The sequence below is a fragment of the Mustela lutreola genome, chromosome 4 (assembly GCF_030435805.1).
Source record: "Mustela lutreola isolate mMusLut2 chromosome 4, mMusLut2.pri, whole genome shotgun sequence".
In the NCBI taxonomy this organism is placed as follows: domain Eukaryota; kingdom Metazoa; phylum Chordata; class Mammalia; order Carnivora; family Mustelidae; genus Mustela; species Mustela lutreola.
In genome coordinates, this window is record NC_081293.1 from 483070 (window position 1) to 497567 (window position 14498).

The following is a 14498-nucleotide window of genomic DNA, read 5'->3' on the forward strand; positions in this document are numbered from 1 at the left end:
GACGTGTGCATGGGGCACACTCCGAGTTAGAAGCTCCGTGGCAGTGTGGACGTGTGCATGACGCACACTCTGAGTTAGAAGCTGGTTCAGTGTTGCTTCTCTGGCTGCTCTGACTTGGGCTGCTGGTGGCCCCTCCACTGGTTCCTCTGACCTCCAACATGCCCCCGTCATGGGTTCCTAACCATTTCCTCACTCCCAGGAGCCCTGGTCCCTTTGACTGGAGGACGGGCCTGGAGCCAGAGGCTGTCAGACCTGCAGGCCCTCGGCCAGCACAGCCAGGAAACGCACGGTGCGTGCTCCGTGACTCTCCCCCTCGGAAGCCACGGGACGGCACTCACTGTCCACGGGCCCCTCTCACAGTGGTAGCTGGTCCCACGAGGGGCCGCTGATGTGGCTTTCTGCCTCTGGTAGTCTGTTCGTTTCCCACTTGTGGGTATGGCTGTCGCAGGTGGAAAGCCTGTGCTGCTGGGACAGGAACCTCCGGCAGCCCCGGGCAAGCGTCACTGTGTGGAAATCCCTGTCACAGGCAAGGAAGTGGGGGTGAGGTCCGCAGGCCCCTGAGGGCAGGTGACGAGACGGCCAGGGGCTGGGAGCCCCGGACTCTGCCGCAGTGGCACGGAGCTGCCGTGTGGCCGGACTCTGTGCTCCCTGCCCCGACGCCCTACGTGGGGGCCACCCTCTGTGCCAGGGCCCCCAGGGAGGCCCCCACCAGGCCCTGAAGTCCGGCACCCGCGATGGCTCCTGCGGGGGACCACAGCACAAAGCTCAGAGGAGCAGGCTGAGGCCATAGGGCATGGCCCCACCGTCACGTGTGCAGGCCGGGGACAGGGCCCTGCTCTCCGTCCTGCGTGCAACTGAGCAGAAGCACGACGTTCAGGCAGTAGCAGGAGAACAAGGGGGAGCCCCGGGGAAGGTCCAGATGGGGGCAGGTCAGGGCCAGGGAGACATGGTGCTCCTGCGGCTTCGCTCGGAGCCTTGGAGGCCGGAGGAAGTGCATCGCACAGGCCAAGCAGAGGCGCCGGGAGCAGAGCGCGTGAGCCGAGGGGGTCCTTCCTGCCTGCTATCCTGGAAGGTCAGGCCTTGTGTGATAAGGCCTAGGTGGGAGCTGCTGGTCACAGGGGAAGGCTGCAGCCCAGGTCCCAGGTCCACGGGCTCTAGGTCACTTGGGAGTGGGGCCTGCAGCCCTGGTCAGAGCCACTGGGTATGGGAGGCAGGTGCCCAGTGGCGGGCGCAGTGACCAGAAGTCCAGAGCTCTGTGCACGACCCTCACCTAGGGCCTTGGCCTGGCCAACCTCAAACTTGCTGAGCGGGGAGACACGCAGACTGCCCTGGCTGGCTGGTGCAGGAGGGACGCGGCCCCCCAGAGAAGCCCAGGCCAGACGCACTCCAGGTCCAGCCTGAACCGACAGCCATGGGCAATGAGACTTCTTGTCTCAGTGCTGCTGCCTGAGGAACAGGAGGCCGCCTGGGACGAGGGCCTTGGCCTGCCTGCCCCCTCCAGAGACATGGCCCGCGGCCAGCTGTGATGGTACAAGGTGACCTCCTGCACCTGTCACGGCCACCCGTGTGCCCAGCTAAGAGAGAGAAAGGCCACGTCCTATCCCTGATGTGGAGGACACACACAGACGAGCACCGCAGTGCCCGGGGAGACGCACAGGAAGAGCGCCCAGACGAGTGCCGGGGTCACGGCGGGGGGGTGGGATTCTGTGCCCCCCCACCCCCGCCAGAGTGACTGGGAGCTCCCGCTGCTGCGACGCGGACTCCCTGCCCAGGGTGCCTCTGCGGCCACAGCACCCCCTTCCCTGGCAGCACGAGTAGCGGGCAGCCGCCCGGGACTCACCAGGCTCTGGGCGTCCGCGTCGGGGGCCCCGCCTGCCTTCTGCCTCGCCAGCTCCTTCACGTAGCTGTAGACGTCGGCGCCGAAGCAGTCGGCCTCGTAGAAGGCGCTGCACCAGCCGGGGCTGCAGCTCTGGAGCTCCGCTGGGCCCGGGTGCGCGGCCAGGCCCCCCTCCTTGGGCCGGGCCAGCCGGGCCACTGCCTCGGGGCTCGGGCCCCCACCCTGCTGCCCGTGCTCTCCGGCCTCCGGCTGCTGTTCCCGCTCCCCTTTGACTGACTTCTGAGGCCGGAATCCCACCTCAAAGTTGCCCCGCGAGAGCTCGTCTGCATCCACATCGGACATCGACGGGGACGGGCCGGGAGCTCGGCTGCCACGCGCCATGGCCGGTGTCTCCTTCCCTGCGCAGGAGAGGAGGGTCCACTCGACACTAGCTCGTGTGGCAGAGTCCGTCCCTCATTGTTTACAGAGAGGCCGCCCGTGCTGAGTCGGGGACAGGAGGCCCCTCGAGACGGCCGGGTGCCCCTCTGTTGCTCTAGGGGCCAGCAGGGTCCTTCGGATTCAGGGCGGTGGTCCCGCTTCCCAGGAGGGTCCCTCGGGTCCCCTCCCAAACACAGGTCATCCCGTGGGGCCGGAGTCTGGAGAGGACACCCCAGGGCTGGTGGACTGCTTGTGCGGAGACGGGCAGAGGGGCCGAGGGGCTCCCTGAGCACAGTCCCTTTGCTCTCAGACTTCCTGGGTGTGCGTGCGGCAGAGCTGGGACAAGGGGAGCCTCTCTTGAAAGAGAGGAGTTCTTGCGTTCGGGCCCGTGTCTCTTACCTGTTCCGTGCAGCGATGGCCTCTTGCTGGACAGCGAGCAGCCACTCGGAGTGCCGGCTGCGCTGCCCTCAGGCTCTGCCCCAGCCTCCTCTGAAGCACTGTCATCAGAAGGAAGGACGTCGCAGGCCCCCCGTGGCCCCCCGCCCCCTCCCCACAGCACAGTGGCTTCCCTGCTCTGCCTTCCCGTAGGAAGCTTTAGGTGGATGAGGGGAACCCTGCTGAGGCTGAGGTGCGGGCCTGCCCGTGACCCCGTGCCAGCACCCTGGACGCACACCGTTTGACAGGGACGTTCCCCGTCCCATGCAAGCTTCCTGAGGACAACGTGACCCCCGGCCACAGGACGGCACAGGGCCTCTCTTTCCGCAGCGGTTAAGGGGGCCTAATAACGGGCACAGGGTGTTCTGGACATTCGTTTCGGGAGGTCCCTGCAAGGCCCTTCTCCCCGCCCCAAGAGCACAGTGTGGGCGGCAGCCATCTGGGCGCTCTGTTGACCCGTTTGCCCGGGCAGGGAGTGCGGCAAGTGCCCCCGCAGCAACCACGGCAAATGTGAAGGGACCCTTGCCTACCCGCCTGGTGGGGCCCCTGGAGGCAGACGGGGCTTTGGTTGTGCCTGGAGCTCAGGGATGGGGTGTCACAGCACTGGTGTCCAGGCATGGTCCCAGCCCTCGGGGCCACCTCCACCCACACGGCTGTCCACAGTCCACGGCAGAGGAGCATGGGGCCCAGTCTGTGAAGGGGCGGGTCCTCCGGCGGCCATCACCCCCTTTGCTACCATCAGGAGGGGGGCTGGCATGCAGTGCCCGCTGGATGGGGGTTGGGGGCAGATGCTGTTCCCTGGGGGGCCTCCTGCCCTCTGGGCTCCTGGTCGCTTGGCCTCCTCAAGCTGGTACCCGAGCAGGAATGTGCTTCCCGCCCCGTGAGCCCACAGTCCTCTCCTCTTGCCCGAAGGAGCCCGGTGCCCAGAGGGAAAGCTGGGGGCTAGGGTGGGCTTCAGGACAAGCGGGAGGGACCCGCGTGGCCGGCCAGCCAGGGGCGCTGGACTTTAGGGGACAGGAGCACGTGGGGAAAACAGCGGTGGGCCAGAGGAGGCAGAACCAGGGCCGTCCTGCCTGGCAGGGGACCCCAGGGTGGGGGAAGCCTGGGGCCTGGGGAGGGGGACTCACTTCTTGGAGGGGGACGTCCTCCCGTTCACCACTTTGAAAAGACTCTGCAGCAACTTCTCCCCCCAGTAGAGGTCACAGAACTTCTCCGATATGGCCCCGCAGAAAGTGGCATAGGTGAGGTCTTTCAAGGCGTAAATGTATTCACCTGGTTTGCAAAACGGCAGTGGCCAGTCACGATGGGGGAGCATCCCCTCCGGGTTCCTGCTCGCCACACAGCTCGGGGAGATGCCCGGGCTGGGGGGCTGGGCTCTGAGACCCTCTTCCTGCCTGAGGCTCTGCTGCTGGACCCACGCCCGGGCGCGGCTCTGGCCTCCGAACTCTTCATGCAGACGGACGCGTGGGGGCCCCAGTTCCCCTACATACTGGCCCTCCCCCAGGGCACTGTGTCCCCCCACGGCCTCTCCCTGGTCCTGGGGCTTGTCTGGAGAACCCAGGGGGCCCTCTGCCACGATACCCATGATCAGTGCTTCTAGTCCGTTGTCCAAGTAGCCGTCGAAGGCGAACTCCTCCTGGATGAGGCGTGTGGCCTCCTGCAGCGACGGGCAGGCCGTCCTCTTCGGGAGGGGCGAGGCGTCCACACTGGGCACACCAAGCTTGCGGTCTGCTGGCAGGGGCCGCTCGGGGTGACTGTCTGTGGCCTGGTCATCCTGCTCTGGGACAGAGGTGCCTTTGGGGCTGTCTGGACTCGCCTTGGCCAGGGACGGGTCCCATGGAGCCGAGGACCGACCCTCAGGCTCCTGGCCTGGGCCCTTAGTGGCCTTGCTCCTGGGTGGCTTGGCTGGGTGACTCGGGTCACGGCGGGTCACACTGGACCCCTCCTCCGTGGGGAGCGCCTGTGCCTTCAGGAGTCGGACATCAGCAGAAGACTCGGGCATCACTGGTGACGCCCCGTCTGGGCCCGGGGCTGGGACGCAGGGGATGCCCTGGGCCTTGTCTCTCGGCGTGGACTCTCTGGGAGGCTCCGGGGCCGCTCCCTGGGGTCCGGCACCTGGTGCCGGCTGGTCAGGCATCGTCCAGCTGGCAGCTCCAGGGGCCTCGGGAGCCTGCCGGCCATCGTCCTCCCTGTCCCTGAGAGCACAGAGAGAAGGAGAGAGCACTCGGGGCGGGCTCAGGGACCCCACCAGCCCCAGGGTCGGGTGCTCACCTGGCGTCCTCTGCATCTGGGGCCAGCACGATGGGCCTGAAGTGTGTGGCTGCGGCGGTGAAGGCGGCCGGCAGCAATGTGGCCCCTTCAGTGCCGGGGGGCTGCGTGGGCACAGGCCCCTGCACGGCCACCATCCTGGGGTCGCGGCTGACCCCAACAAAGCCTGGGGACAAACCCTGCCTGAGAGCGGGCAGTGCAGACGCCCCAAAGCTGTGGCGGCTCCTCCCCACCCCATGGCGACCTCCAGAGTCAAGGGTGAAGGAGCCGGGGGAGGGGCCGGGTGGTGGAGGGCGGGGGCCACAGACAGGACGAGGGGGTCTTCCTCCTGCTGCAGGCTGGGGTCACCACCCAGCCCGGACAGGAAGCGGTCGGCAGGGTGCGTGCATGGACATGGGGAGAGAGTGAGGGATGTCCGGCCGCACGGCCTGCTCTGGGGGCTGGCGACGCGGCAGAATGACTGGGCCGTGGAGACAGAGGGTGTGAGTAAACGGCGTGACTGCCGTGATGCTCTGGGGCCCAGGGGTGCCTGCCTGTGGGTGTCCTCTCAGGGCTGGGGTCAGCTGCGGGGGCAGCCATGGCATCGGGGGCAGGCGAGGTGGGCCCTGGTGACCCACCTGAGCTGGGCCCAGAGGCGGGAGTCATGTTGGGGCTCAGCTTGCCCACGGAGAGCGCATTCTGGAGGCCGATGGTCTCTTCCTCCTGGTCAGCCTGAGGCAGAAGGCCACGGATGGTCCCAGTCAAGGTGACAGCAGGGCCCGCGGGTGCGGACTAGACGCTGGGTGCTCTCTGACCCTTCAGTGGGGCCCACAGCCCAGACTGACTCCCACTGCTGGGCTCTGGGGATACCGTTTCGCAGTTTGACAAGGTTTGGGTCGGTTTCTAGGGCCTGGGAAGACTTCGGCGCCGACAGGGACCCCGGGCTTCTCAGGGTGGCCTCTCTGCCCTCCAAGGGCCCCGCCCGGTCAGCTCAGGAGGCTGCAGGCACATTGACCAAGCGTGCCGGCCACCTGAGGGTCGTCCTGCAGGACACGCCCCCCGCCCCCCACAGCCGCAGAGAGGGCAGGGCATGGGGCCGCCCCAGGAGCCGCCCTGAGAGCGGAGGAGAAGCTACCACCTCAGCTCCCTCCACAGGGACAGCAAACAGCAAAATGCAAGGACTTTCATCTCCCCGGGGCGCAGACTGAGGGGTCTTCACCTGCTCTGGAAGTCCCCGTCCAGCCTTGTGGGTGGACGCCCTCAGGTGGGCTAGAATCCTCCTGCTGTCCATGCCTCGCTGACGGAGGTAGGTGCTGCATGTCTGTAGGAGGGATGAGCCCGTGAACAGGCGCTCTGAGACGCCGCAGGCCGGGTGGCGGCCCCATGTCCCTCCAAGCGCAGTGGGGCCTTCAGAGAGCGCATGGCGGCCTGTGGGCTTCCTGTACAGGGGGACTCCACGGGGGCCCCCTTGGGGAGAGCTGAGCAGGCCCAGCCTCCGGCAGCCTGGGGGGAAATCCAGCAGCCCCGTGTGGAAGGAATAAAGACCCAACAGAAAGGGCCACAGCCCTTCCTGGGACCGCTGCCCCGCTGACAGCCATCCGCAGGGAGGGGTGAGGGGCGAGGGGCAGGCTCCGGGAGAGGGGGCTACCCCAGTGCTGGACACGAGGGGCACGAGGGAACATGACCTTTTCCAGCCGGCCCCTCTAAGAGTGCTGAGGAAGGGAGACGTTAAGACCCATAGCGAGTCAGCTCCCACATGCACAGACAGGACAGCAACCCCCCACTGCAACCCAGACAAGCCCAAGTCCTCTGTGACCTTGACGACAGGCCAGTGGGGGCCTGTAGGGTGACTGTGGGTGTGGCCCCAGAGCCTGTGCCTGGGCGGAAGCAGGTTTGAGGCCCACCCTTGGTGCACGTGGGCCCTGGACAGCTCTGGGGTGAGGGCTGGTGCCGGAGCATGGAGCTGACCCCTGGGAACTGAGTCTCTGCCAGCTCAGACCTTCTGGTATTTGGGGACAGAATGTCACTGCTGAGAATCTGTATTTCTCATTTGGGTTATGGACGGTCCTGAACGTGAAGATAAAGATTCTTTCCTTAAGCTGCCGTTTAAGCCTCCCCCGCCACCCGCCCCATCTCATTTCCTAACCGCTGGCAAGAACCACAGAACACTCGGCAGAGAACGTCCCCATCCAGGCTCTGCATGGAGACTGCCCAGCCTAGCACGGCTTGGGGGGCCCAGAGCCCCCAGGGTTCCTGTCTGGAAAAGCTCAGTTTGCTCAGCCAACGCTGGGCAGAGGCTGTGATCTAACCCCCCCAGAGCGTTTATTGCCAAAGGTCCCGACTGCGAACTCTTCCCTGTCCTAGAGGCGTCTATGTCCCTCACAGCCCAGGACCTGAACCTGATGCTCAGAACGTCGATCCTCAGGAAGGCTGGGCCCGGCTCCCAGGGTCTGGGGATGGCGGACACGGCTGCTGCCACCCCCAGCCCCTCATCCTCCCTGAACACGCCTGGCTGCCTCCGTGCAGATCTGGAGTGGAGTGAAGTGCCTTCCCCTGCCGTCCATCTGTCCGTCCATCCATCCGTCCATCCACCTGTAGCTACTGAGTGAACTGTCCCAGCATTGCAGCTGCCATCTGCTGGCTTCTCCGTGGCACGAGACCTCATCCTTCCTTGGCCGGGCAGGCCAGAGAGGCCCAGAGCGTCAGGGGCAGAGAAGACCGCAAGGAGCTTCTCCCCCGGGGGTGGCCTTCCGGTGGCCTCTTGGTCACGGAAACACTCACGGGACCCCCCGTACTTGTCCAGCTCTTGGCAGATGGGGCAGGCTTGGGAGGGTGAAGGAAGGGGAGGCTGAGAGGACCCTCAGGGGACACGAGGGAAGTGGGGTGGCCGGGGGGACTCTGCTCCCTGCTGGCAGAGGGACACGGGTCAGGCTGGTCCCAGGACACCCCCTGCCCACTCCGGCCGGGCGAACACACTGGAGGCAACCGGCTGGTCTGTGAGGGGCTTGCCAGGGTCACAGGCAGCAGACACTGTCCACCACCTGTCCACCACCTGTCCACAAATGAAGCCCGTGGCCCACCCTGTCCAATGTCCACTTTTCCTGAAAACAGGAACCTGGCTGCTTGGTCATCACCTGAGCCCTGGACGGTGAGTGGGGGTCCCAGCTACAGTGGGCTTACCTTGATGGCCTCTGCTGTGTGTGGCCGCTCCTGGGCACTGCGCCTGGCCATGTCTAAGAGGAAGGTCTTCAGCCTGCGTGGCAGGGCCAGCTTGTGGTTTTGGGGGACGCTGAACTTGGCCGCCGTCCACAGGACCGCAGCTACGGCGTACACAGAGGCCTGGGTGGAGAAAAGCCCAGCCCTGCTCAGTGGCCCCTCCTTCTTCTGTGCTCCCCAGGGGTGCACGAGCGGGACAGCAGCCCTGGGAGACCCTCCCCCTGTGCACCTGCTTGGAGCCTGGAGGCCCTGGCAAGACCCCGAGTCAGATCCCACAGGGGCCTGACCTGGGGACCTGCATGTTTACCAAACACCCGCGGGTCTTCACACTGACATGTGAGGCCTCGATGGGACCTGACCGCTCTCACAGTCCTCAGGCAGGTGGAGGTCGCAGCTCGGGGGTCTGAGGCTGGGGTCCCCCGAACCTGTGGGGCGTTGCTCAGTGGTAGACCACAGGCTCTGAACAAGACCGGCCGCCTCTAGGCCTCCCAGGTGTTCACGTCCGGGGGAAGGATGGGCACGCGGCTCCAGAGCAAGGGAAGGTGTCACCCCCCCAGGAGAGACCAGGGAGCGTCTCGGATTCTTCTCAGCTCTTGGATCCGAAATCCGCCTGCGACAGACAGGCAGATGCTGTTGTGCCCAGAAGTTACTGCCACACGCTGGCCGGTGTCATTGAACTCCACGGCCCGATGGAGGCGCAGCGCGGAGGGCCCGGTGAGCGGGGCAGCGGGAGGCTCGGCTCTGTGGATGCGACACACCTGTGCATTCCGTCACACCGCGAACACTTCCTCTGTCACTTTGTCAGGTTGGCACAGTGGACAGAACTGCAAGCCGGCGCTGGTGGCCACGCACACCTGTCTCTGCGGCTGGACGCTCCGCAGGCTGTCGCCGGGCAGCCAGGGTGGTGCGGGCGCCCGGGGTGGGGGCCTCGCACGGCCAGGAGCTCCCTGTGCAGGGAAGTCCCACGAGAGGGAATTATCGGCTCTAGATGGTTACTGACCTTCTGAGAACATTCAACCCTTTATTTTGAGGTCATTATAGATTCACGCACTGTTGTAAGCAGTGAGACAGAGGTCCGTGTGTCCTGGGCCCAGGTCCCCACAGAGGTGACATCTTGCCAAACCGCAGGGCAGCGGCCCCGCCCGGGTGACGGGCACCGCCACGATCCAGAGCATCTGGTTGTCAGGAGGGGTCCGGGGGCCCCAACATGTGTTCTCTGTCTCTGGCAACCACGGACCTGTTGTCCGTTTCTAGGGTCGTGCCGTTTCTCATACATGGAACTATGCGGTCTGGGACCTTCAGGGTTGGCGTCTTGCTGTCGGCATAACCCAATGGAGATGCACCCAGGTCACCGCCGGTCAACGCTTTGCTCCTTTTACTGCTCAGCGGCGTTCCGCGGTGCGAACGGACCCAGCGTGCTTAACCACTCACGCATCTGGGCTGTGTCCCGTTTGGGGCTGTTCTGAACACGGTTCCCCTGGGACGGGTGCCTGGGGACACGGTTTCCCCGGGATGGATGCCTGGGGATGTAGCTCCTGGGCTTTAAGGCAGGTACGTGTTTACTTTCTGACGAAACTGCCGGAAGGGCCGCGTCCTTTCCCATGCTCAGCGGCGGTGCCCGGGGGCTCCTGTTCCGCATCCTCGCCGGCCTCTGGTGTGGGCGGCATCTGGGGTGCCAGCCGCGTTCATGGACGTGGAGTGCTGTCTCCTTGTTTTAGTGGGCGATTCCTGAGTGCCCCATGCCGTCGGGCAGCTTTCATGCTCGTTTGCCGTATGACGTCGTGGGCAAGGGGCTCTGCAGGCCTTTTGCCCACTTTCAAACTGGATTGGTTTTTAAATTAATTTGGTGGGACGCCTGAGTAGCTCAGTAGGTTGAGGCTCTGCCTTTGGCTTGGGTCATGATTTCAGGGTCCTGGGATCCAGCTCACCATCGGGGGGGGGGGTCTCTGCTCAGCGGGGAGCCTGCTTCCTCCTCTCTCTCTGTCTGCCTCTCTGCCTACTTGTAATCTCTGTCAAATAAATAAAATCTTTAAAAAAATTTAATTTTTTTTAAAAAAAAGATTTTATGTATTTATTTGATAGAGATCACAAGCAGGCAGAGAGAGAGAGAGAGCAGGAAGCAGGCTCCCCGCTGAGCAGAGAGCCCGATGTGGGGCTCGATCCCAGGACCCCGAGATCAGGACCCGAGCCGAAGGCAGAGGCTTAACCCACTGAGCCACCCAGGCGCCCAATTTGTTTGTTTTTTTTTTTTTTGTACTGCTGACTTTTAAGAGATCTTTGTATGTTCGGGATATAGATGCTTTATCAGATGTGTGTTTTCCTAGTATTTGCTGCCAGTCTGCACCAGTCGCTTCACTGTAAGTCTGAGGTTGTCACGGAGGCGTACATCGACTTTCTCTTTCACAGAACGTGCTTCTGCGTTGTGCCCAGAAGTTACTGCCAGATCCCTCCCAGGGGTCCCCTACTGACATGCACAGGGTTTGTCTTCTCCAGCCTACTGGCTCGACGCTCTACACGAAGGCCTTCCCGTGGCTGAGTCATCCTCCACACGCGGGATGAGCCCCACGTGGTCAGTTTCTGATTTTGATGAAGTTCATCTTGCCCACTTTTCCTTTTGTGGAAAAGTCTATGGACACGGCCTTTGGTGTCACGTCTAAGAACTCTTTGCCTAAGATTTGGTCTGATTTCTTTCATTAGGATTTTGTAGTTCTCAGCACATTCAGTCCGGTGCGTGCTTGGTTAGATCCGAATGTAAGTACTTCCTTTTTTTGCGTCATGGTCACTTACATTAAGTTTACGTTTTATAGTTTAATTCAATTCAAATTAATATTCATTTAAAATTTTTTTCTTCAGCTAAGACAACAGAAGAGACGATCTACCGTACACATCCCACTTGGCCACAGCTGAGAACAGACTTAGTCCCGAAAGTCACAGGTCCGGGGCAAAGGACCAAAAGGGACGGGTTTGGTCTGAACGAGGCTGGTCTCTCAAAAGTGGTCGTTGAGATCGGACGGCGAGGGAGGTTTTAGATCTCCTGAAACAGATTCTAGAAAGTAGGTGTGTGTCCAACAGTCTGCACCAGCGTCCCCGGCCTCCGGCTTTCCCAGTGTGTGCTCCTGGGGCTTCCCGGGGGCGTCCGCGGGCGCGTTTCGTGGTCCTCCACCTCGCTGTCTTCCTTTTCCGCTCAGCCTGTGCCTTCGCCCCTTCCTCCACTGCATGGAGGCTTCCGAGATGGTGCTGATGCGGAGAGAGCGCGCTGTTTTTTGGGGGGAGGGGACTGTAATTTAAATCTGGTGTCTGTATGTTCATTGCTAACATGCAGAAATACAATGGATTTTTGAGCGTTTACCGTACATCCTGTGACCTTCAGAACTCACTCCTTAATCCCATGGGCTTCCTTGGAATTTTCTACAAAGACAGTTTGTCATGTGCAAATGGTGTTATTTCTTCTTGGTCTTCATGCTGTTTTCGCATTACTGCAGTGGCTCGAGCTTCAGCACTATGCTGGGTACAAGTAGTGACCGTGCACGTCCCTGTATTGGTCCCCGTCTTGGGGGAACGCATTGAGTCTTTTCCCATTTGGTATGATGTTAGCCACAGGTGTGCGTGTGTGTGTGTGTTTGTAGACACTCTTTATTCCGTTGAGCAACTTTCTGCTGTTTGTTTTTTTCTGAAACAGTTTTTTATTATGAACGGGTGTTGAATTTTGCCAAATGGTTTTTCTGTATCAATACGTGTGATTATGGGGTCTTTCTTTTTTACCTGATAATACGTTGGACTGATTGATTTTCAAATGCTAAACCAGCCAGGTAACCCTAGAATAACTTCCTGTGTCACGGTGCATAATTTTTATATATAGTTGAATTCTATTTGCATATTTTGGTAAGGACTTTTGTGTTGATATTTGTGAGGGATGTTGCTGTATGTAAGCCTCTATCTATCCGTATACATTGACAGGAAATATATTGGCTTAATAAAACAGACAGGGAAGTGTTCTCTGTCTTCTGGACAAGATGGTGTAGAAGGGATATTAATTTTTCTTTAAGCGTTGAGTAGAATTCTCCAGCGAAATTCTGGACCAAGAGATTTACTTTTGTTAAAATTACAAATTCCGTTTCCTTAACAGTCAGGGCTGTTCAGAGATCTGTTTCGCATTGGGTGAGTTGTGGCAGTTTATGCTTCCCGAGGAATTGGTCCATTTCACCAAAGTTGTCAGATTCATGTGTGTAGAGTCGTCTGCAGCCCGCCATTGTTCTTTCGACGTCTGAACGGTTTGTGGGCATCCCGTGTCATTCCTGGCAACGGCGATTCGTGTCTTTCTCTCCTTCCTCTTCTCCCCCCCCCCTTTTTTTTTGGCTTTGTCCGTTTTGCTGGAAGTTTCAAACTTTTATTGGTCTTTTCTAAGAACCAGCTCTTCACTGGTTTCCTCTGCTGTTCCCCGTTTTTGTTGACTTCGGCTCTAGTCTTCATGGCTTCTGTCCTTCTGCTTTGGGTCTATGTTGCTTCTTCGTTTTGTAGGTCCCCGAGGGGTAGCTTAGACTACGGACTTGAACTTTTACCTCTTTTCCCACGCATGTGCCTCAGTGCTACGAATTTCCCTCTTAGCCGCGCTATGGCTGTGTCCCACAGCGTCAATGCTGGCATCTGTTGATCTTTTCATTCGGTTTGAAGTCTCCCTGGTTCTTGGTATGGGAAGTGGTTTTTTGGGAAACCTGGACATTTTCATGTTGTGACCTTCTACCTGGCTTTCTCTGACAGCACTGTTGGAAAGTGGGCACCGTCTCATTACTGCCAGGTGGTGGCAGAGCTCAGGGTCCGGACACCTGAGCCGAGGGCTCCTCCTCACTGCCGCATGGGGGGTGGGAGACCAGATCTCCACGGGGCCTCGAGTGATGCGCCTCTGGCTGGGAGCGGGAAGAGTGCATCCTTCCTGCGCCTCACCTGCCTCCTTTCCCAGCACGAGGCAGGGCTGGCCTCGCTGCTGCTGGTGATGGTCAGAGTGCCAGCTCTCCACAAGGCTTCCTCTCACAACACCTGGCTGGGAGGGGCGTTTGCTTCTGCCAGGGGTGGGGGATGTGACCCCATGGTGACCACATGGTCTCCACTGGCTTCAGGGCAGGGGCCATTACAGGCCGGTGGGGACCCTCGGCCTTCCCTGGCACCACCTGGTTGGGGTCTTTGCCGGCATGCGCGGGTCCACCCCTTCCCTAGCCATGGCCTCGGGCTTGAGAGTGTGGCTTCTGTCCCCATGTATGGGGCAGAGAGAGGGAGCAGGGCCCTCACCACTGTGCCTCTCTCGGGCCTGGGGCGCCGCAGGCTGCCTTTTTCTCTCTGCCCTTCAGACTTGTCATTCTTGTTTCAGGGACGGGTTTCTAGACGCACACTGGGCGGGGCGGGAGGTAGGGTTCCACCACCGTTTCTAATATAATTTACCTAACTTTTAGTTTGTACAATTTGATTTTTTATTTTAGTATTATTGTTTAAAGTAAGCTCTATGCCCAGTGTGGGGCTTGAACTCATGACCCTGAGATCAAGAGTTGCACGCTGCACTGACTGAGGTAGCTAGGTGCCCCCAAGTTCGCAGTTTAATTTTGGATAATGGGTCTGTGTAGCAAGTGCCTCGTGAACACTGCTGACCGTTCAGCCCTTGGCTCTCTCAACCAGCACGTTTGGCCCGAATGGTCCCTGCCCAAGTCCCACCCTTCTTGGGGTGACGCTCCCAGAGCCATGCGCCTGTCACCCCTGGGGAGGCACTGGCTAGGTGGAGGCCACCCTGGCCAGGAGGGCCAGGCTCTGGAGGTGACCGCTGCACTGCGGGAGGGCCCTGCCTCTCCTGGGCCCTGTGCTGGGCCCACGCCTCCTCCCCCACCCCCGGCTCTGGGCAGAAGGGGGTACCATGGGTGCTGTGGGTGTAGGGAGGGACAGGGGGCGCCCGCTTGCCTTCTCAGTCACCAGTTCTTGCTCTGCAACCTCAGGAGCCAGAAAGAACAAGTCGTAAGTGCCTAAGAGAGAAAAGCCCCAGTTCAGAGTTCTCTTTCCAGGCTTGGGTGTCCGCGGCAGAGCACAGCTCCTGAGGGCGACCCCAGTACACACCGTTGGCGGGGGGTGGGCTGAAGAGCACGGCCCCGTCCTCGGCCACCAGCACGGAGTCCAGGCACAGGCAGGCTGCAAGAGACGGTGAGGGTCAGGGTGGCTCACGTGGGAACACTGCTCTCCCAGGAACCCCGCAGAGGCAGGCGGGGGGGGGGCTCCCTCTGCGCCGCCCCCCACCCCAGGGAGCCCAGGGGCCGGGGCTGGTGCACTGCTTCTTCTCAGAGGCCCCAGCACACTGCCCGGTGGACGGGGC

General features: G+C 61.4%; 1 protein-coding gene across 1 annotated transcript in view; it reads right to left on the reverse strand.

Annotated features, from left to right (window-relative positions):
* Window positions 1-14498, reverse strand: part of KNDC1 (kinase non-catalytic C-lobe domain containing 1) — a 59746-nt gene that overhangs the window by 21543 nt on the left and 23705 nt on the right. Inside the window, exons 8-17 of the mRNA XM_059172758.1 lie at window positions 14246-14317; window positions 14093-14154; window positions 8117-8275; window positions 6156-6257; window positions 5575-5668; window positions 4961-5123; window positions 4271-4884; window positions 3817-3961; window positions 2654-2751; window positions 1841-2235 (exon numbers count right to left, since the gene is read on the reverse strand). Of these exons, the coding sequence (XP_059028741.1) occupies window positions 1841-2235; window positions 2654-2751; window positions 3817-3961; window positions 4271-4884; window positions 4961-5123; window positions 5575-5668; window positions 6156-6257; window positions 8117-8275; window positions 14093-14154; window positions 14246-14317 (1904 nt within the window). The remainder of the gene's footprint in view (window positions 1-1840; window positions 2236-2653; window positions 2752-3816; window positions 3962-4270; window positions 4885-4960; window positions 5124-5574; window positions 5669-6155; window positions 6258-8116; window positions 8276-14092; window positions 14155-14245; window positions 14318-14498) is intronic.